We start from the raw sequence: 22790 nt of genomic DNA, 5'->3' as shown, positions 1-22790 counted from the left end.
AGTATTAAAAGTTTCCCGGAATTTCGTCATGATACATATAAAGCCGATCGAAGAATTCTTAGTCACTGAAGATCTATTTCAGTGGTGACTATTCATATATTCAGTTTCATGACGCTGTTCAATTTACCAGCCATTGTCCGAGAAATACGCAAGATGCAAACAGTATAGTTAAACCCACTCAGGTCCATAAGTGTTTGTCTATTTTTAGCTTGAAGTACTAAAAATAAGCTGGTGGTAGGCGTGATGATGAGGCCGGGCATTAGTCAAGCGAGGCATGCGCGCCGGTCACCATGTTTACAATGCAAATTCATCGAGAGCCGCCCGCGCACTGCGCTCGCGCACCGTCCGACATGTCATGTGGAGCGAAACTACCTCTACCACTACTTTCGTAGGGAACAAATCATATACACTTTCGACAACACTCTAAGAAAGCATTATTAGTGGACTTAATTAAGAAATTAAAGGGCCTTTCTACTTATTATAGAATAAGTGATATGATTAAAATCAAAATTATGATGTTGGGGTTCATCATTGACATCCGCTTTGTTTAAAAACATATTCAGTGACAAAATTTGTATAGATCTATTAGACGATATTAAATGACTAATTGTACTACAAATTGTAGGGACTAATAACGAATAGAAGTATGCTAATGAGTCTGCAATAGTTTACGGATTGTTCATCACACTAAATATTCAGTACACATTCTCTAAACGCTGCTATTATTTGTTACTTTTGGTAATTCCAAACAATTTTATAGTCAGCAGTGTCACGAGTAATTGTCTAAGAGGACAATTATCTCTATTAACTGCATTTAGGCCGACAGTTCCTGTAATAGTCTTAACGACATTACATTGTTTTGACGCTATGTACGTACTTGAAAGTGACACATTAACGACCTCGAATGTGAAATTGAAGGCGACAAGACGGGAAAGAGTACTTTAACACGTTTCGGTGGAAAGAAAATTTATAACGCGAGGGAAATATTTATTGAGCATACTTCAAATAACATATTTAAGAGCTTGTTTTGGTACAGTGTATACGTCAGTGGAAACAAGCAATTTATTAGTGTATCTGAAATCTCTATTCCATCCCTAAACTATGTATAATGTAAGGTACAGTAGAGTTGTAGCAAGTGTCATATGAATAACGCATGTATCATATTGTTAACAAGATAAGCAATGAATGAAAGTTGGCAGATAACGCGAAGACACCCAACAGTGTCAAGGCCAACGCATGTTTGTATCACACTGCCAACAACAGTCACACTAAACACTAAACACGCTGCGTCTACGCAGCTCTGATTTACTACAGTAAACATCTCATTTAGAAAATATTCTACTAATGTCGTTCCAACATTTTTGCTACGAAATTTAATTTAAAATGAGACAGCAGGTATGAGATTCAAACTCTGCTAGAGGCGTAGCTACTACGTTAAGAATTTGTCACCAATTAACGTGGGAAACTGTGAAATTATCTTGTGCTGTCACCCATTGCCAATTTAGAAATTCATCTCATTCGTGTTAAAACTAATTATGTAAATAAAAAAATGTATGTGGTTAGTTTAGTGATTCAGTTAATAGTGGCACATGCATACATGCGCGCTCGTGCGTGTACCTCCGCGCAGCGAATCAATCGTTTATGTCTCTATCAAAACACAATGTTATCAAACGATCAGCGGAGACGACACTAGTCAGAGTCAGTAATTGTACCCAATTTATATGACAGTGACACCCCGCCCATTTGCAAATACATATTTAAACAACATTTTAACGCCATCACTGCATAAAGTAAACACTCTACTCTAAGTGGAATATAAGTAATCTGTTCATGCAATAACGTTAATATGTATTGTCAATATAAATTCTTTGAATAACATCTGCTATTAGATTTCATGCGCGTAGTAGTAATACAGCAAGTGGAGAAAGTGTCGAGAGAACCTGACCGGTGATACAGAAAGCCTGGGTGCATGTAAAGGTCAATAATACGTCTTAGTATTTTACAATAAGGACTAAATTTTAATGACGTTAATTTTAGGGGACTTAATCCAACATGGCTCCCGGGCGTATTAGTGACGAGTGGCCACCCCTGTTTGAACACAACACTCGCGACAGTTTAAACATTCAAATCGCTTAATCCAATGAGACGGGCCCAGTGCTCATCGAAGCGTAAAACTGAAAGGACACGAAAGGATTTCACAAATTACGAGCGAGTATAAATAAGAACAGAAGCTTAGAAAGGTAAAATTAGAGCATCGATTTCTTTACCTGGAAAGTTAATCACGGAGAGAATAGATTGCACATTATATTGAGCTATTTCCTGTTCGCTTTTCTGTTCTGTTGTAATTTGAAAGTAGTAGTGAAATACTAGTGTATTTACATGATATTGAGAAAAGTAATAATTAGAAAGGCTTCGTATCGGTGCGTGGGGGAGGGCGGTCAGTCGCGAGGCGCGACGGCGCAGGGCTGCAACAGGGGGCAAAACAAAGTATCCAATTTCTCCACTTCCCCACTTCCGACGCAATTACGACACAATATTGTGGGGCTGTGGCGGCGCGGCCTGACCGCAGCCCGACTGAAATCTAGGCACCGCAGCAATCTCGTTACGGAACATAAAATACATTCTTATTGTTCGGTCGGTTTTTTCGCAAGACCTATTCAAACAAAGAAACCTGTGCGCGTTCCTAAGTACCGGCATTACGACTACAGGTGTTTGCATTTCGATTCAATAGCGCTACACCGCACCGTCCACACTTTTGATATTTATCTTCACAATTTAACAACTACTCAAGTCGTTTTTGGAAACAAAGCCCAGTAAGCTCATAAGCATCTTCAAAAGTGACAAAACGTTACTTCACTTGTTTAAGCACTTTCACAAGTTTCATTTTGTGACAGTGAAATATCGTTGTCGTCTGAACTGTTGTCACTACCAAAATCAAACTAAGAAGATTTATCGTTTTGTACCGAAGCCAATGAAATATCTTTTGAGCAGAATATTAGATTAATTAAGTTATTAGCGGGTCACAAAACCAATAGAACCCGCCAGTTAGTGGGTAAGGGTCTCTCCCTTTTAATGTACAATGACAATGAAAGCGTCGACAAGTCGGATTATAGCATTGTAAAACATTATTAACGCATCGTATTACTCATACAAACGTCACACTCAATTAAGATATTTCGATCAACTATTTTTCAAAATGGTGACATTATTTCGCGAGATTATTTCTATGACCTAAATAAGCGATGGGAACTGCTTTGTATAATTTCGGCTGTTAAATGCAACAAAACTCGACTACCCTTCTGCTACAATTAATAAAAAAAGTCGCACTCAACCCCATTTCTCCCAACACTGGCACAATACGAACTTTAATATTTACAAACAAAGAGGAAAAATCTTTTGAAAAACACGAAAGCTCTTATCGCCTTGAGCGTCGCGTTCCATTAAAGACACTTCACAAAGATTTGAGGGCGTCAAAGTTATTGTTCTAACCATAATACTCGTACCTAGACCCTCCGCGATTCCAGCTTTATCGAGCGAGCGGGAACGAACGGGGGACAATGTGTGTCACAGGTCTCGGTGAATGTTTGAACGAGGGCACTCGGGTTTCCCGACAAATATACGTCGCGCCATAATCATGTGACCCTTTATGACAAGATAATCACACTTGATCCGTGCCAAACGATGCCGTACGCCAAATCGCTTTGTTAGCAGAACATGTTGTCATTACGAGACAAAAATGGAATATCAATACGACTAATTAAGTGATTATGAACAACAATAGACTTGTTGTTATGTTAATACAGCCAATTCTGCAAATAGCCGAAACGAATTGAACGAGTGCCTTGGTATTGGTAATGGTAAATCATTAGAACGTTGCAGGTCGTTGTTTTGACGGGTAATTGTCACTTTATCCTGTCTAGTGAGCCGCGGTGAGTCATGTAGTTATTGTGTAAGAATTGCGAGACTCAAGGTCGACACGGAACGATTGATAGATAGCAACATTGCACAAACGTAAAAGGACCGGTTTGCGTCGTACATACGCAGCACTTGCCAAATTGTTTGGGGTTAATTTGTTAATTGTTAAAACATTTTTTTAGGTCAAGAAAGAAACAAGTAAATCTTGTTTCTGTACAAATTAATAAACATCGTTGCTTCATGTTAGCAAGCAGTGCTTATTGCACCTGAACATTTTCAGTTTTATTTGACATGGCATATTTTTATTAGAGATGCAGTTTTGTTTGTTGATGTACTCACCAGGATCAGCGGCAAGTTGTCTGTAGACGGCGAGCGCGACGTCATCTTCACTGACGAAGTCCCACAGGCCGTCGCAGGCGACCACCACGAAGTCCTCGTCGCCGTCCAACTCCACGGTCGCGATCTCAGGCCGCGCCGTCACATATGGCTTGTATTGTGCGTCACCTGGACAATACATGCAAATATTACTTTTAACTGAGATTGATAAAGGCTACTGCCGATTTTTTACATTTTCAGATATGTACTGGTTAACATCTTCTTTGATATGGTTGTTAGCTAGAGTGTCAGTGAGTTGTAAAGCCAAAAGAAAATGGTCCAATACTTGAAGAAAAAGTAGAATACAGATGCTTACGAGTTCTTCACACTGGTTTTAATTACCGTATTGGGAGATTTATCAATCATAATGGGCCTAAATCAATTTAATTTCATTAACTTCTTTGATTAAATCTGTCCTTTTAAGACAGATGTACTTGAGTAAAATTGGCTACTAACATAATACGGTCTTGTTGTAGCACTTCGCAAGAGTTATATCATTTAGAGGCGCTCAACGTAACGTCCGGTTCGCTAAAATATTCGTCAATTAAAATTTCAACTACTTGCTAGCATATTTTTCATTTACAGTTGATGTAAGTATGTAAATGTGCCTAACAACAGTTCTAGCTATTGTATTTCTGTATTAACTTTATTACGGTAGTAGAGCTAACACTCTGCTAAATGTATATGACTAAAACTACTAATTACATTAGGTATTCGCTAATATACTTTTACGACTAATATCAAGTGAAATGGAAGCTTCATAGGTAACAACTTTTTACCGAGGACCATAATTGCATCAGCCGGAGCATTAATAATGAAAACCTAAGAAATAATGAAAACTTATTATAAACTTGAAAAGCACACTCGACTAACAGAAAATGAGCAGTAACTCAAATCTCTCTTTTTGAAATGGGGTTGCCTTTTCGATATATTCTAATATACAATCTATATACTCATTTACAATACGAAATACGAATCTGTCTACAATATTGGATACAATCCGCAATCCGTACCAAACTAATCTTGCATGAAAATCTGAGGATAGCTTTAGCATCTCCATCGGGAGGGGCTTAAAGTAAACGTTTCGGGGCTTAATCTCCCACGGAACGCGAAATCGATGAATTTTGGTCTCGATACGTGGGGACACGGGCCTCGAGCCGAGCTGTGAAGAAAATGTCAACATTATTATGTTACTATGCCGTCGTCGCCCCATACTGTCCTTTTTAGGGATGACAACATATTTATCGAGGGGAGACTATTTTGACATTTAAAACATTCTGGGTAAGGTATGCCTAAAATCCTTTATTGTATTGTCAATGCTAATATAAAAATGTTTAGTATTGTTCCTTGAAAACAATATGTGGTAATCCTAACAGGAACAACACCCATACTTCCTTATAATGCGCTTACCAACAATTGAAATAAATAATAACGTTTCGAGGAAACTAATTGATTGCATTATTCCTTCAAATCACAGTACAAATTAGTCTAACCCATTGTGTAGTGCAACTTGAGGGACAGGCAACATCGAAAGCGTTTCGAGTTAAATGGAGTGCATCACTAGCGCGCAGTGTGGAAGGTGATCGATACATTTATACGTAGACATAGTGTTGTGCATGGGGTTGTAACCGAGGGCGAGCACGCGAGGGTGGCTCGCGGCGACACCGCGGCGCCCACACAATACTCCGTACCAACGTTAAGTGATGCACTCGTCCTATTGTTTCCCTGTATTTGAACTCAGTATGCGCGCACTGTCGGCTTGTATTATATTCTAATGACGCGCTTGTTGACATTGTTATCATTCTAATGATTTATAACTCAATTTGTTTATGAAGGTCTCGCAACAAGTACGTGTGCGGTGCGGCCACTGCTAAAAATACACGCGACTCACACATGGTGAAGTGTGACTCAGGGAATATATGGGGTGGGTGAGCTGGAATATCAATCTGTCCACTGTCGTTTTTATTGCCGATCTGCGGGTTTTATTTAGAAATTAAGTACCTAATGTAAATCAGCACTCAATATAACTACACGTTCTTATTGAACAAGTACAGTGTAAAGTTTTCCTGTACTTTATAGACGTGGTCACGTGGAGCTTTCATACCAGTCGATCAAAACCGTTGACTTATCGCGATTGAATTCCAAAAAAAAAAAGCTTTAAGTAAACCTCAATCCCAAATCGTAAAAAAGGAACCACCGCAGATTTCTAACACCATATTCCACATGTACATTAACACCAGCTAAAATGATTTGGGCAGCATCATAATAGGTAGTTGTTTTAACGAGTTATACCTCTCGTCGTCGCAGCAGGGCTCGAGTAACGGCTTAATGATCGGCACACGCCGCAGCCCGCCTGAACAACTCAGGAATGGGCCCGCGCCCGCCCGATAACAATAAAACGACCTATTAACTTTCGACGATCTGTGTTCACGCCTGCAGGGGCGGCCATGAGAAAAATATGAGCACCTAGCCGATATTATAAATGTGTATTATAAGTTGCTATTATATGTGCCTCTAGTGAAAAAAGGAGTCCGATTTTGTCGATAATTAGTTAAGAAATTAGAGTGCACTTATATCCTACTTTAGCAATATTTTAGTGTTAGTCTTTCGCACATTGCTAACTCTTATTTTTAAAGATAAACAATATCTGTTATCGCCAATCGATAGAGCAAATGTTTTCTGAACATTTTGGTATACTTAACATGTTTTCGACAAAATCAGACTTTATACCCTTTTTTACTATAGGCACAGATATAAGAGACGCAAAATTTGCTTTAACTAACAATAGGTGCGTTTGTTACATTTTCTGATTCAATTTAAAATCAATCAATATACCTATTAGTAGCAATAGATAATATCTGTGTTTGGCGCAATTGTGTTTTGTCGCTAAGATCTTTTACCAAATAGTAATTTACTAAGAAAAGAAAGGGAAATTCGCGTAATTGAATTGTATTAGAAAGTTTACTTATTGAAGACATACTAACCTGCTCTCTAGAGTTTGATTTCTTCTGTTAGAAGAAGAAAAGTGTTAGAAGTACGTTAGATAAAACAAACTTAAATGGAAGCTGTATGCGTTATTAGTATTTACATTAAATACTTTTTTTATTGAAAATTATAACATTTAATTGAGGCACATTGTAAATGACCCTAAAGATATACAAAACAAAGATTTACAGCCAAAAATAAGACCCTTAATAAATTGTGGCTCAGAATAAACATGGGATAGTAGCATCAACGGGGTATAACATTGGCTCATACGGTAAAGAGCACGTTGCAAACACGGGCGGCCGCGTAAAACTTTATGTGCCCCATAAAAGTTAAATACTGACCGAACGCGGCGCGCTCTCGTGAAAACGTCGTCAACGTAACAACGTATAACCACGGAAAAAGATACATTATATACAATTTACAATGTCGGATAATAGCAATCGATATGAACGTTTATTTAAGCTGCCGGCACTAAACGGTTTTCCGATATGTTAAGTTATAAAAACCGATTTTGTAATATGATTTTTCATTTTATCCACAGCAACGACTTTTTTAAATAAAATGCCGTTTTACACGAGGACGTGAAAACTTGTTGAGACAAATAATGATTTGTCTTTCATTGTGTCTAAACCAAAATAATATAGCGTGAACGTACATATAATGGAAAAAAAATGAAATAAAAAGAGAATAAATCGAACCAAACTTAAAGAGAACCTTCATATTTTAAGATGATTGATATAAAAACAAGTACTTACCGATAGCTCTAGATACAGCTAGTTGTCCGTTAACCCGCCAAGTTCCCCAGTACATGACTGTACCGCCAGATGACTCTATTCTGTCGCGTTCGTCCTGAAAATTATACCATACTATTATATTCTGTAAAATACGGAATCTTCTCTGAAAACGACAGAGAGAGAGACTTTGCTGATATCACATGAAGCTTTCAGTTTGGGAAATTAATCTGATTTGTATGTTGTATTCTTATTATTTTTAATTTTATATAGTCGATCTTAAAGCTACCCGTAATTAATTATTTATCAAAGATAACCGCCTTTTTTGTCCTTTCCAAAAAGTCGCAAACACAAAGTTCTCAGTTTCCTTAGTTTTATCAAGCATTTAAGTAATTTTTAAATGAAGATTTCTTCTACTCATATTCTCACTATAATCGTTCATAATGAAGTGAAAGATTGGTGAGCAATACTAAAGACGAGAGGCCCTATAAGGCAGTAGCTATTAAATATTTAATTTACTTTTAGTTGGGATCCAAACGCACTTAAATCCTTCTACGAGTATATTAGCCGATAAACATAAGTGCCTACATAAATCCGATGGATTTACAGTTACAACTAAAGTGGTTGCAGTCAATAGCCCGCAAGGTTCTAATACCAGTTTCTTAATAAAACAAAGTGATTGTCACAATTATAAAACAAAGTAGGGCGATTAAACAATAAAACAAAATTATAATTGTTTCTTATGAATCATTGCAGTTGCAGGTGCAGTTTCTACTATGATATTATTGATATAACCTTGTGTTATATATTTACGTAACTTATGAGCCGGGTTTTGTATGATAAATGTCAACAGTTTAGTAATAATTAAACGAAATTATAACCATGGACCATATTTACGTCTTGCATAAATGCAAATGTGTAACAGTGTCCTTAACAAGCTAATGTCAGAAAAACGAATGCTCTATTCTTGCTTACAACTGAAATATTATTTGCATAATCTTAGAAACTGTAAATAGCGCTTTTTGAATTCTAGTTTTTCATTTAATAAACATTTTTGGAGATATCACACACGATCATCTGGTTCTGAACTAAGCAATGCTTGTACGATAGTAACCAGACAACGCATATACTTACAAACATCTAAATACATACATAAATAGATAAGTTTACGAATATATAGTAAAAGACAACCAATGTATGAAAAAATGTTTCAAGATTCCACATTTAAGCAAGTCGATGCTTAACCAGAGTTGGTGAGACAGGCTTAATTAGTTCATTCAAAAAGCTAATTATTTCAGTAACAAATTAAATTCTAATTTAATCTTAATAGATCGTTTTAGGTTTGTTGATGGCTGGATACATAATAATATTGTACTCATTGTTTGCACAACCAGTAGGCAATGTGATTTCACGAATTATTTTCGCAACTGAGACGATAAAAGTTTTTTTATTTTATACTAATCATCACATTGTGAAAATAAGCGTGTCTCATGTGCAAAATGTATGACCGTGGCTTGACGTCAAGAGTACATAAATACAATCATAGAATAAGAAATCATGTGCAATAAGAAACTCGGTGACTAGGTCGTCGATGCAAAAAACGTATTGTACTCTATTTATATGTATTTACGTAGTATGACAAGCATGTAACAGCGTCGACAAATGGCTTCTTATAGTATGGTTTACAAAATTGTTTGACAACCGGTTTATGACAAGCTCCGCTTATGCGTAATGCTCATGCTGCTACGGGCTGCGGTTCTATCAAAATAGATTATTCATATATCAGACTTATTAGTCAATTTAACTTTTTGACCGCCACGGTCGGCTATACTCGACAAATCAGAAAGCGCTCACGACGTTATATTTTTGTCGACATTTGCCGACGAACGCGTCAAAGGGTTAAGTCTGTCTGTGGTGAAACAGCGCATTCGTATTGTACGTACACGTATGCATGTCACTCACTTCAAAGATTGGCATATCATAGGGAAATAAAATATAAGACGAAAATATATTATTTTGGTTAGAAGTAAAGTGGTGTACCTGTCTGCCGGGCTTGTGCGGGCGCACGAGCTGCATGAGGCGCATGCGCTTGGCGAGCAGCGCCAGCGAGTCGCCGGCCCACGCCGCCAGCAGGCGCCGCCCGCGCACCGCCACCGTCACCGCGGTACTCCCGCCGCATGCTCGCTGCACCACGAAACAAACAGATTTACATTCATTTACAATAAACTACTACAATATTATAACACACTTGTCAAAATAGGATTACACAGACAGTAAGTCACTATTGTCTGCTGTATTTCAGCTATAAAATCTAAACACAAAAACCTAGGATGAGGTGTAAATTTTAACGAGACGCTCTGACGCGTCTGCCAACGGTCTCAATATAAGTAAGGTGAAGCTCTAGGTACAGACCTACATATTATAATGATCGATATGCTGTTACGATCAAGTTATCAATGAATTCTGGAGTATATGCTATTAGCATCTTAGTAAATATGCATTTACTCTATCTACAAAGGTTTTATTGTTAGCCATGACTCCAACTGTATACTTACTGATAGGAAAGTACTCTAAGTTACACGATGATAAATACAAGTATTTACATTACTCATCTACGGTAATATATTATCATAATACTACCTATACGCAATAATACGTGACTGAGATAAAGTACAAATATCACTTATGTAAATTAAAATATCATTATAATAATATCTAGTACTAGCATGACGATTAAATAAATACTATGAGACGATGTTGCTACTGGATGCTATAGTTGCGAGTAATGAGCATAGATTGAAGATAATATTATTATATTGTGTATTTTTCAAACCAGCACAATAATATCCACCTTCTAAGTTACGTTGCAGACAGCAGCTGAGTGCTACTCTTTAGGGTATACTATAACTATCAAAAATATTAGCGTCGGAATAAAATTATCGCATATATGTAAATACACAAGGCACCGTTTCAGTAATTCGTCTGTCCTATTGCGAAAGACAAAGTTCAATCTTTACACAAGACCACCAAGGAAAACTCCTGATCATTGACAAATACTGCGAGCAGTGGTGAAGCAATAGTTTTTGCTGGTTTACTAAATTACCGTTTAAGTTGTTGCTACAATACTTACCGAATTTATTTATATACTCAATTCACACTAAACCTAAACAGTCCATCCGCCCATTTCTATAGCAACTAAAAGATCTACATGAATTAAGAAACCTATTGGATGATATTTTGTTTTTTTTTATACTGATATAATCTGCTCCGGACTACCCGCTCAGGGCTCTACCTATAACTGATTTAACTCTTACCCCCGGCTTCTGAGAATCATTTAGCGGTATTTTTTTTAAATAGCGGTTAAACTCATATAAAAAACACTTTTGAATAGATAAACTATCCTAAATGTACTCAGAAACGCGCTTAATCGCTTTATTCGCTTATAGCGCTTCATCAATCGTGTCTTTCATACTATCCAGAGCAATCTCTTGCCTACAAATGACGTCATACCTCCTGATTACTCTTGCTAATGAACTCGGCGTCGGTCCTGAGGTAGGCGTCCCTCATGGCTCGGCGCAGGTCGGTGGTGAAGTGCGGGCTCTCCACCAAGTACTGGTGCAGGTGCGCCGCGCAGTACGTGGCCGCCGCCGAGCCCGCGTGCCCGTCGTACACCGCGTAGAAACTTGTGGGCTCCGTTGTCTGGAATTAAAATAAATAAAAACTATTAGAAATGGAAAAAAAAACATCCATTATTGACATATATTTATGGTATTACAAAAAATATCTTAAAGCTATGGTTGGTAACGATAGATTGGGGAACAAGAGCCTGTTTCAACATTTTGTATACTTCGTTACATGTGTTTTAAAGCTCTATTTGATACAATAAGAAACAGAGGAGAGCTTTTTTTTCTACATGGCTACAATTAATTGTACATCAACGTTAGCGTCAAAGTAAGCTAGCAATACGTGAACTCAAAAATATAATGTCCAATAGCAAACTGTACGTGGGCTAATGAAAGATAAAAGATAGAGCAAAACAAAAAGTTTCTAAAGCCTGTACAATGTACCTCCTATACTGACCTTGTGGTTTACCGACACCATTAAACAAACATTAATCGTGGCGCCGAAGCAGCCCACTAAAGGATTCTCAAGGACACGGCCTAACGCTCACCTACGTACATTTTTAAACGCACGTCTATCCCTATACCACTTGACTTCAAGCTATTGGGGGAACAACTTGAGTTCAGTGAAAAAAAACTATTCTATGAACAGTACCAAATACGTAAAATTTGCTTCTGATCATATTTTCCGATCCCGCAGGAAGTTTCCAATTCATTACGAGTGATTACGTCACCAGATTAACATCACTACTGAGTTTTGAACTCTATTCAAGCCATCCATTAAAGTAAAGCGATGATGGGTTTAATTAGAACAATTATTGTAAGAGATTTAAGGAAGTACGAGTTTATAAACATTTGGTTGGTAAAGAATCTTACAGCAATCGCGCTGTGCAAGAGCCAATATTCGAATCAATCTTATAATGACCCCAATTAGAAGTAGACGAACCCATCTTTTCCCTAAGGAACATAGATTACACAAGACTTAACGAGGAATTGAATATGGATAAGACAGTATTGATTAGTTGAAACTCACCTCAATACCGAACAGCGCTTCCAAGTTTCCGATCTCCACATGTCTATCTTCCATGACTCGGCGGGAGTTCTTTGTGGCACAGGAGACAGTCTTGAGGTCTCTTTGAGCGAGGGGTGGCGGGGGCGGCAGTGTGTCCAGCCGAGAGTTGTCCAAATACCGGAGGCACACATCGTTCACGCGAGCCGTCACCGCTTGCATTAGCCGGAGGGCTATGTACACTGGAACATGATGAAACGGACGTTAGAAGACTAGACACAATAGGCAAGGTTTTAGGCACGTGTCTCGGACCGAACCCCTAGACTTTTATTTACGGTCAGCCATAACAAGAAGCCCCAAGTGCGAAAAGTCCAAGACGGTCTACAATCATATCTACTGAGCCTCGTAGTGTAAATAAACCTCGTTAAGTAATCATCGGTTTTCATACGTACATACATGACACCCTTTACCAATAGAAGTAAGCAGAGACCATCGGTTTATTATTTGTAAAATAGTTTTGATTAAAAGACGAAAGTTAAGAAGATAATGTCAAGCAAAAAATACATTCTTATGTTTCAAAATACTGACTGAAACTACTGACTGTGAAACAGTTTTTTCTGCATGGACTGTAATTTAATCAGCTAGTATCATAGAAATCATACAAATTGCATCTTATATGGATGATACATTGCAGTGATCAATGTTTACACCCTGTAAAGCTGTGCATAAGGAAATTTAAATACAAGGATACCGCAACAAATAATTGCGATAACATTGTGTATAAACACTTTGAATAAATGTGTCACTCTTCAATTTAAATTGGTGATCATCGCACGGGCACTTTCACGTGACTTTCTAAACAAATATCACGTTAATATAACTCACCTACGTATGTTTGTTTGCATTATCTATAGGACTTTTGTACTTGTATACTGTCTGATTTACGATATATCAAATCTCTGTATCTATTGATGAGTCAACGATTAACAAAGGGAATTTTTATCATACTTTTCCTAACGATAAGCATAATTATACATTTAGAGTTTCCTGTACAGGTAACTAAAACGGATGACTCAAAGATAGGGTTTTTATATTAACGCTGCCAATCTAAAACCAAACCAAATATGTTTTGTACTTCGATAAATTTAATAGCGAAATAATCTCTACCAGTTGTACTTCAAAGTACAGAAAGGTACCTGCCTACACTGAACACGATTACTTTCCAGCGTTGCGTCGGCGTATCACACCCATTAAGTTGTACCTACTTATGTAATCAATCTTATATGAATGACGTTCATGCGAGTACGCATGCATTTACTTGTAAGTAAATAAACACTTAATTGTATAGGAGAGTTCAATCATACTGTGTCAGGGTTTATTCAGTCATTCGTAATAGTCGTTTAACCGATAACGATGACGAATAAACCGGCGACACTGCATACTAATGCAGTTCTAAAACGCAGCCATTGCACTGCTATTAATATTCCGCTGAAGTGCCTTTTCAACTGTAGAAGTACTGGGCGTGCCTTACAAATGGCCGTAATTAAAATAGTACAACAATGCCGAATGAAACAGGCTACATCTACATAAACAATGCTACAGATAACGTTCACATCTCGCCAGTTTTCCGCCTTCATTTTCCTTCTCATTCATGTAACCCCATTTCTTTAAGAGCGCGCCACAACGCGGCGCCGTCTAAACCTAGACGTCATGTCTTGAAGTACATTCAAAATTAATCGAACGAATATCGATTAGATTATATTTTTAGAGCGCGGTGCGTTTTACTGCCTAGCCGAGTCCTGCTCCATGTATGCAGCGCTGATGTAACAAAATAAACATGATGAGATTGTGTGATATCATATCAAAGCCTTTGTGTGATCGTCCTAAACAATGACAACGTTACGCACATAAACGGCATAGCGGATCAGATGTCCACCCGCAAAAGGTTACGTAAGTACAAATAAGAGTCTTGTGCCAAATGTTTTCGCTGAACAATCAATACAATTACGTTTATTGCTTCAAATCACCCGGACATTGATGATGCGGCAAGATAGTTTCTCGTAAATGTCTGTCGAGAAAAAAAAAAAAAAAAAAAAAAAAAAAAAAAAAGGACACACGATGTAAACTTAGACCCCTGTATGTATTGCCAGGTCTACCCATGTCCCCCCCCGACGGGTCTCCACCTTGCTGTGGTGGGGGGGCCTAGTAGCCGCAACCTTGAGTCCGCGGATTCGGTTGCGGTGAACCAAGAGGGACCCAGTGGAGAGGCCGCTTCCCCGTCTGGGTGGTACCGCTGTAGCCCGGGGGACCAAAGCGGCCGGCCGGCTGGGCCTAGGCGACGTAAGCCTGGCCGGTTTAGGAGAGGCTAGTCGCGGAGGAAGGGAGGTAGCTCAACCCTATCCTCCGCGACTGGGCGGGGCCGTACCGCGAGATGCGGCAACGGTGGGGCTGCCGTGGGGAGCCGGGGGTCGGGCGGTCGGACCCGGCTCTTAACCCATGGCGGCTGATGGAGGAGAGGCCGCTTCCCCGTCTGGGTGGTACCGTTGTAGCCCGGGGGACCAAAGCGGCCGGCCGGCTGGGCTGAGTGGACTCAGTCTGGCCGGTTTTGGAGAGGCTAGTCGCGGAGGAAGGGATGTATCCCATCCTCCGCGACTGGGCGGGGCCGTACCGCGAGATGCGGCAACGGTGGGGCTGCCGTGGGGAGCCGGGGGTCGGGCGGTCGGACCCGGCTCTTAACCCATGGCGGCTGATGGAGGAGAGGCCGCTTCCCCGTCTGGGTGGTACCGTTGTAGCCCGGGGGACCAAAAGCGGCCGGCCGGCTGGGCTGAGTGGACTCAGCCTGGCCGGTTTTGGAGAGGCTAGTCGCGGAGGAAGGGATGTATCCCATCCTCCGCGACTGGGCGGGGCCGTACCGCGAGATGCGGCAACGGTGGGGCTGCCGTGGGGAGCCGGGGGTCGGGCGGTCGGACCCGGCTCTTAACCCATGGCGGCTGATGGAGGAGAGGCCGCTTCCCCGTCTGGGTGGTACCGTTGTAGCCCGGGGGACGAAAAGCGGCCGGCCGGCTGGGCTGAGTGGACTCAGTCTGGCCGGTTTTGGAGGGGCTGGTCGCGGAGGAAGGGATGTATCCTATCTCCGCGACTGGGCGGGGCCGCACCGTGAGATGCGGCAACGGTGGGGCTGCCGTGGGGAGCCGGGGGTCGGGCGGTCGGACCCGGCTCTTAACCCATGGCGGCTGGTGGTGGGACCGTAGGGCCCGGGAGCGTTGGGATCTCTCTCTCGGGCTCGTTGGTCGGAGGGAAGGTTGCGGCGGCCTACACACCTTTTCGCCGCCGGCGGCCGGGACATGCTGCGCATCTGCGCGTGGCCTGTCCCGGCTTCCGAAGGCCCCCTGGCTGGCGAACTCGGGGGAGTTTTCCGGCCATTGCACAAGGGGGCATAGTGGGGGGACGGCACCCGTGTGTTGGGGTGTCGTCCCACACTGTGGAGGAGTCCACATTGTGGACGGCCGCGTCGGGGTCGCGGATGTGTGCCTAAAGGCGTTCCCGTGGCCTCGGCACTATGCGGCGAGGAGGAGGCAACACCTTGGTGGTTTAGTGGGTAGGCCTAGCCCTTCTGGTTCGGAGAGCCCCACATACCCCAGCGCTCCCCCGGGCGCTGGGGATGCAATTTCATGCATTAACCAAGAAAAAAAAAAAGGTCTACCCATGTCATTTTCATTGGAAATGGCCTTAAATGGCGTTAACTATAGGTTGCTATATGAAAGGAATATTAGCATGATAAGCAGTCGTTAAATAAGGTCCTTGGTGTAAACAACATAATTTAGGTGAAATGTTATCGCAGCTTTATTGAAAATTAGAATGATAACCTACCTGATTCGTCAGATTTGTACCCAAATTCGTTGGGTGTCTTTTTCGATGCTACTCGCACCTCGTCAAGTATGATCCGCCGTAGCGGAGTCATCAGTGTCAGCGGACATTGTCTGGAAGCAAATAACAACAAAAATTATTCAATATTACACAAACAACATTCCTAAAATTATACAGTAAAATAGAGCATAGACTTGGCACGATATTGCACGTTATATTCTCGTGATAGCGATAATTCAAAACCAGACTATTCAGGACTCAAAACATGAAAGAGATTTGATAATGATTGTGCGTGAACAAATAATGCAAAAAGTAGACTACATAAAGCAATAGTGACGTCAATAAAATTGAAATCAATTATGTGAATGAATGGAATGAATTGTTTCAGTTGAACACCGATGATGCGCGCGCGTCAGTATGTTTTATAAAATACTTTACTAAGATGTCTGTTCACTTTACTATATGACTTAAAATGATAATAAAGAAGTTATTACAAAAATCTAGTTTTATTTCATGTAATAAGAACCACAAGCAAAACTTAGAACTTATAAAAAACACATAGATACGATTAAGTTTTCTTTATGTAGAGACTCAAACATTTTACAGAAAGTACTCTGTAAAGACGACAAATAGGAGAGTAGTCTTTGAATTTCACAACTATTTAATTAGATTAAAAGGTATCAAATTAATGAAAAGCAGTTTCTATTTTAATGACAAAAAAAACGTATTCATTATACTTTTTATTTGCGTGCAGCCTACATAAATATACTGTTTAGCTAAGATGTGAAAGGTAAATAGCGGCGTTTGACGCATTTTTATATCTTTTTACGCTTTTTGCTTTTCGTTTTATGTAAACGGTATCGCTATAGCATTTTACCGAGCCTAGCCACAATATAATTGTATCCCTCTACAGACGAGTATCGAGATTATAATTAAAGACACTATGAGAATGGCCAAACTAGAGAAAACGTACAGAAATTTCTGTAGATTTAAAACTATATCTTTGAAGACACAACCTTTGTCCATTAACAAATCGTAACTTATATCTGAGAACATTTTTGCGTCTACGTCGCCTTGTCCCCTGGCCATTTCTTTATATTCAACGAGTACATCACTCTTTTATTTATTTATGCTGCAGGTCACCAATGTCACATAAGGAGCTACATATTTGAGTGATTCTACCTATGCACCGATATCTAAAGTATATCTTTGTTTTTACTAGTACTTCATGTGTAATCGCTTCTGTTTTTACTATGTACTTTGCTTAGTTTACAGTTGTAATCGCTAACATAAAGTCTTCCTTATAATTTCATGATAATCATAGAGTTAATTCTTCCAATACTTTTTGATTAATCAGATTGTAGTGCAGTACATTCATATTAGTTTCTGATACGAGTTCCATATTATTCATCGAAAGCCCAGCCTTCAAAGATATAGTACAGTCACCGCCCACGTATTTTATCTCGACTAACTAAATCAATATTTACAAAACAGGTGAATAAGATAGCATAGCAATACGTACATGAACAAATTTTCAATTAAACATCGTAGGTACCTAGGTGATAAGATAAAATATTGTTTTGAAGACGGTCAATACCCGATAGAATACAACATGACAAGTTGTAGTTCTTAAGAGACAGCGTTCTCCAGCGCATAGTAAAATATCGGATCAATGAAAACAGTGAGTAAATAAACTACGGGGCCATTCACACTGCAGGAACATGTGTTAGTTTCCCTCGGTTTTAAAAGCAGTTGGAGCTTTATAAAATAAAATGCGGACGTGTACGTCTGTCCGTACAATACGTAAAGAGTTCGGTGACCCTGTTCTTAAAACGAATGCATGTAACATACATTCTCTCCGAGTTGACACAATATTTTGAATATAATCTATCCAGACTATCGTCATGTTTATTCAGTAGGATATTACAAGTTTGGCGCTCGCTAAAGCTATGCTTAATAGATCCGTGTCAGCTCGCTCATAATATTATAATTTATTTTAAAAAGACCTTGTATAAATATACAAAATGGCTCATCGTCTTCACGGATAGAAATAGCTTAATGTCAATCGTTCAAAAAAGGAAACCAGAGGAGTGGTTTAATGTATATTATGGAAGTAGTGGTTTTCGGAAGATTAAAGCTCATTCATTGCAAATAATTTGTATATTAAAACACGTTTTTTTTTTCAGGAAACACGGTTCGAGAAATTCCTTTAGGCAATTAAACAGTGAATATTTGCACAGTAAACATTGCGCACAGAGCGTTGACACGGGTTCGTGTTACTATCACGAGCATCCGCATCAACCCACGCGGTCTCGCGCGCCAATTTATGCATCGAGGGTACCAATCCTACGACCTCAACCCACAGGCCCTAGAGAAATTATATTCATTCCATGACAATAAGCAACTGTGTCGAGAGAAAGTCCCTCAAATCGCATTGAAACTAAACAGAATGGAGGATGCAATCACAGATGACTCGCATTTGATGACCTCAGAGCCCAAGTGGATTGCCAAGTTTCGCAAATCTATTTTAAGATAGTTACGTGCTAGACATATTGGCCCGATCATTGTACCTGTAACTACCTAGGTTTATAACTAACTTGTATTATGATAGTTAGTGGAAAAGGTGTCAGTGAAATTGTTATTATACTACGTCTCACGAGTTTAAGGTTTCATTCTAAGCCTAATCATAATACCTTTATAATAACGCTGACACTGGATTGAGTTAGCATTCAGACAGTTTTTTCTCACGAGTTTAACGTTGCATTAAATAGACTTGTTTACTCTCAGCAACTCGGACATATATTTTAAACATTATGTGCAAATAAACCTAAAACAAGAACCGGTTACAACTTTTTGCATGCTCTTACTGGTTACGGGTATAAAGTTGCACCACATTTTTATACATATTAAGATTCTCAATATATTTCTTAATTAGGTAGGTAAAAGCAGAAACTAGTAATGTGATTAGTGAATTAAACAGACTAGAACCTTATACAGAACTGAAATATTGGGTTCAACAAAAGGATTTCGTAGTTGTCGAATGTCTATCATACTATGTATTGACTCAGTTTGATATTATGCAAGACATAACAGTCAGCGGCACCGTAACATACAATTTACGCCGCGTTACGGCACAAGTTGGGTTAAATGGAGCGTCTAGCACATTACTTACGAGTTTGTTTACTATACGACAAGGCGTCAGTCGAACGAAGGGCTTAATCAATTTAGTATCGATTTCAATTGGGGAACCCCAAAGCACTTACAGGCCACAAGCCAGATACATACCAAACTAAAAGCGAGTGTGCATGTCTAGAACGATCATTTTTTTGTTTGATTAATAAGTAAACTAAAAAACCGTAAATGTACTTCGTTGTTACAAAATGCGCTAACTATATCAAACTTTGTAATATGTATCTTTCTAGTCTGGTTAACGTTTAGATGAGGGAACATTAACACATGACTATTACATAAACTCGTACTTAGTAAAATGTCGAAATCAAATAACGCTTTCCGATCTAATAATCGAAGAAAAATGTTACTTAGATACGAAATCTATGACTTAGAACATGTATTTCTCTGAATACTACAATTTTTATAGTTCAGGCGTATATTACGTGAATGAGCCGAACCCTAAGTACGAACGGTGCGTGACCAAACGCCATATCGTCTACCCATACAAGTCTATTGTACGCGTACTTACTATGTACGGTGTACACGTCCACGATAATACCCTATCATTTTCTATATGAGTGCGCACAACTTCCGAATCGTACAGTATGACACATCGGCAGAGTAGTTTTCCGCGTAACTAAATGGTAAGGAACATTAGCAGGTACATCGCTCACTTGTGGTTTGTTTGTGAACAAGCTGCGGCCGGGATGAGTAACGCGCTCCGTATGTCCCGCCAACCATTAAATAGTTACGCAAGTAGGAATATACTTTAAACATACCTCCATAATTATATGCAATTAAAGCCACAATAAGCCTATTTATTAGTCATCTGCTATTGTCAACTTTTTCGGCGTTCTATTAAGTAAACAAAAGATATAAGTACCTGGCATACACACATAAATTAAAACACCTGTACAAGTGTTTACTTTGTGTCAAGTGTAAAAGGTGGTATAAGCCCTTGGAAACCTTTTAAGGTTAATGGCCTATTGACAGTTCATTGTTACTTTTTAAGTGCTTATTTATTAGAATATATGTACATTCTATTTTGATAATGAGTATTAATAGAATAAGGAAAACATATGCTTTGAGGATTAAACACCACTTTTTAATTTATTACATTGGAGTGTAACATGAACATGGTAATGTTACACTAGGCACCAATTAGTAATCAAACACTCTACTGTTAGTATAGACTATGGTGATAATTATACCCCTGTGACACAGAATACAAGCAGCAAATATTTTTATTAACTTTTTGAAGTTATGTATTATGTCATAAATTCTGTGAATGAGTATCAGTGAACTCAAAATCAGAATGTTTATCAGTTTATTTCTGGATCTGCATAAATCAATCTTCACACTGTTATAGGCCACTTTTGTTTTAATTATCAATTCAATTAAATTAAAAGAATGGTTATACCTAACTGTATTTCATGAATCTCTGTACCTATCAACATTAAATTCTTGTTACTTTATGGAGTCATCATCAGCCTAGGCTTTCTTCCAACTATGGTGGTATCAGCTTCATGTCTCACGGGATGAAACTGAGTACTACTAGTATTTTACATGGAGCAACTGGTATTTATATGTGGGTAGATTTACAAAGAGAATAAAGAGAAAAAAAATCCTTATAATAAAAGTAATGTTTCCCATGTTTTCATTCATCATTATGAAAACATATTACTTCATCATATTCAATATTTTTCTAACAGGTATCACATTAGAATCTAGTCAAAGCTACATCTAGAGTAAAGCTGTTGTTGAAATAGCAGGTTATTTGTATAAATATGAGAGATTTTCACTCATAACAATTGCACTCATTCTGAACGTGATGAACAATAGCTTTGATACTTCTGTAATGAGATGTGATCAATGATAACAAATATTAGAGAATTCATGGTCACAATAGGATGCCTATTATATTTCACAGACAGACTGTCCTGTTACTAAGTTTGTTTTAAGCTTTGAATTCAATATATTAAACAGTAGACTACTCTTACAGCTTTAAAATAGTGTGAAAAGTAGTTATTGCATCATAACAAAGTGTTAAACAGTGAAGCAGTGGTTTCTTTATTATTTTTCACGTGCTTATCTTGATTTGTCACTGCAATTTCAGTTATGATTGCCTTATCAGCTCCTAAGAGGTTTATCAAATAATCAGAAACATCACTCTACCTACATATTGTTATAACAATTCTAATGATACTCACTTTTCACTCAAATATTGCGTGGTCCAGTAAAGAACTTCGCCGGCTAATTCTGACTCAGTAATCGTGTATCCAGCTATGTGAACTGGCAACTGGTCTTCCGGATTAACAGTAGCGGCAAAATTCTCGAAAAACACTCTGTACGACGTTAAGTAGTCCTCCTTTTCACCCATTTTCGTAAGTTCGATCGAATCACAAAGATAACTGACTAATATCGTTTAAATAATCGATCAACAAAAACTTGTAAATGATTACAAGCTAAACTAGATCAAAAGTCGAAGTCCTCTTATGAAATAGAACTATTTACTTAACATTAAGCACTTTTCACCAAAACATAGCACAACAACACATTATTTATATCACTGCAATTGAAATTCGTATTATTCTTGAGTTCATTTAAAAATCAAAACATAAAAATCACATCTCGCTCATACTTCTCCGTTCTTGTTGTCACATACATCCCATTTGCCACTGGCTGTTATGAAAAAAACCCACACCCGACTATTCGAAACATGCGATATTTTAACTACCATAGCCTTCCGGATAAATTAAACGGTGAGTTATTTTATTAGGAAAAAATTGTAAGGTGACTTTACTTTGTACTAAAATGTCCTTATCTTGTTAAAATATTTACAAGCCCCTTGTCGCTAAGTTTTATCCAACAAAATTCGCATCTGTGAAAGAAATTTTAAACATAGTTTCGGAACGGTCTATCATTGATTTTTTTTTTTGACATTTCGATTGACGTAACCCTAGCCCGCTCGCTAAGTCAGGTACCGGGTACCATTGCATCGTCCACACATCGGGGTAGGGCAGGGTGATCACTTCAATTGTAATCGAGTATATTTAATTCAATACATAATCGATTGAATTTAAAATTCTGCACTGTAATTAAATTCTTGTTGAT

General features: G+C 38.8%; 1 protein-coding gene across 1 annotated transcript in view; it reads right to left on the bottom strand.

Moving 5' to 3' along the window:
• LOC142972528 (uncharacterized) overlaps positions 1-22352 on the bottom strand; it is a 64783-nt gene extending 42431 nt beyond the window's left edge. Inside the window, exons 1-7 of the mRNA XM_076113737.1 lie at positions 21887-22352; positions 16509-16618; positions 12663-12880; positions 11520-11708; positions 10050-10193; positions 8034-8127; positions 4255-4419 (exon numbers count right to left, since the gene is read on the bottom strand). Of these exons, the coding sequence (XP_075969852.1) occupies positions 4255-4419; positions 8034-8127; positions 10050-10193; positions 11520-11708; positions 12663-12880; positions 16509-16618; positions 21887-22056 (1090 nt within the window). The 5' untranslated portion in view covers positions 22057-22352. The remainder of the gene's footprint in view (positions 1-4254; positions 4420-8033; positions 8128-10049; positions 10194-11519; positions 11709-12662; positions 12881-16508; positions 16619-21886) is intronic.
• Positions 22353-22790: the final 438 nt, after the last annotated feature.

Source organism: Anticarsia gemmatalis, chromosome 4 (assembly GCF_050436995.1).
Source record: "Anticarsia gemmatalis isolate Benzon Research Colony breed Stoneville strain chromosome 4, ilAntGemm2 primary, whole genome shotgun sequence".
Classification (NCBI taxonomy): Eukaryota; Metazoa; Arthropoda; class Insecta; order Lepidoptera; family Erebidae; genus Anticarsia; species Anticarsia gemmatalis.
This window is presented reverse-complemented; position numbering and strand designations above follow the sequence as displayed.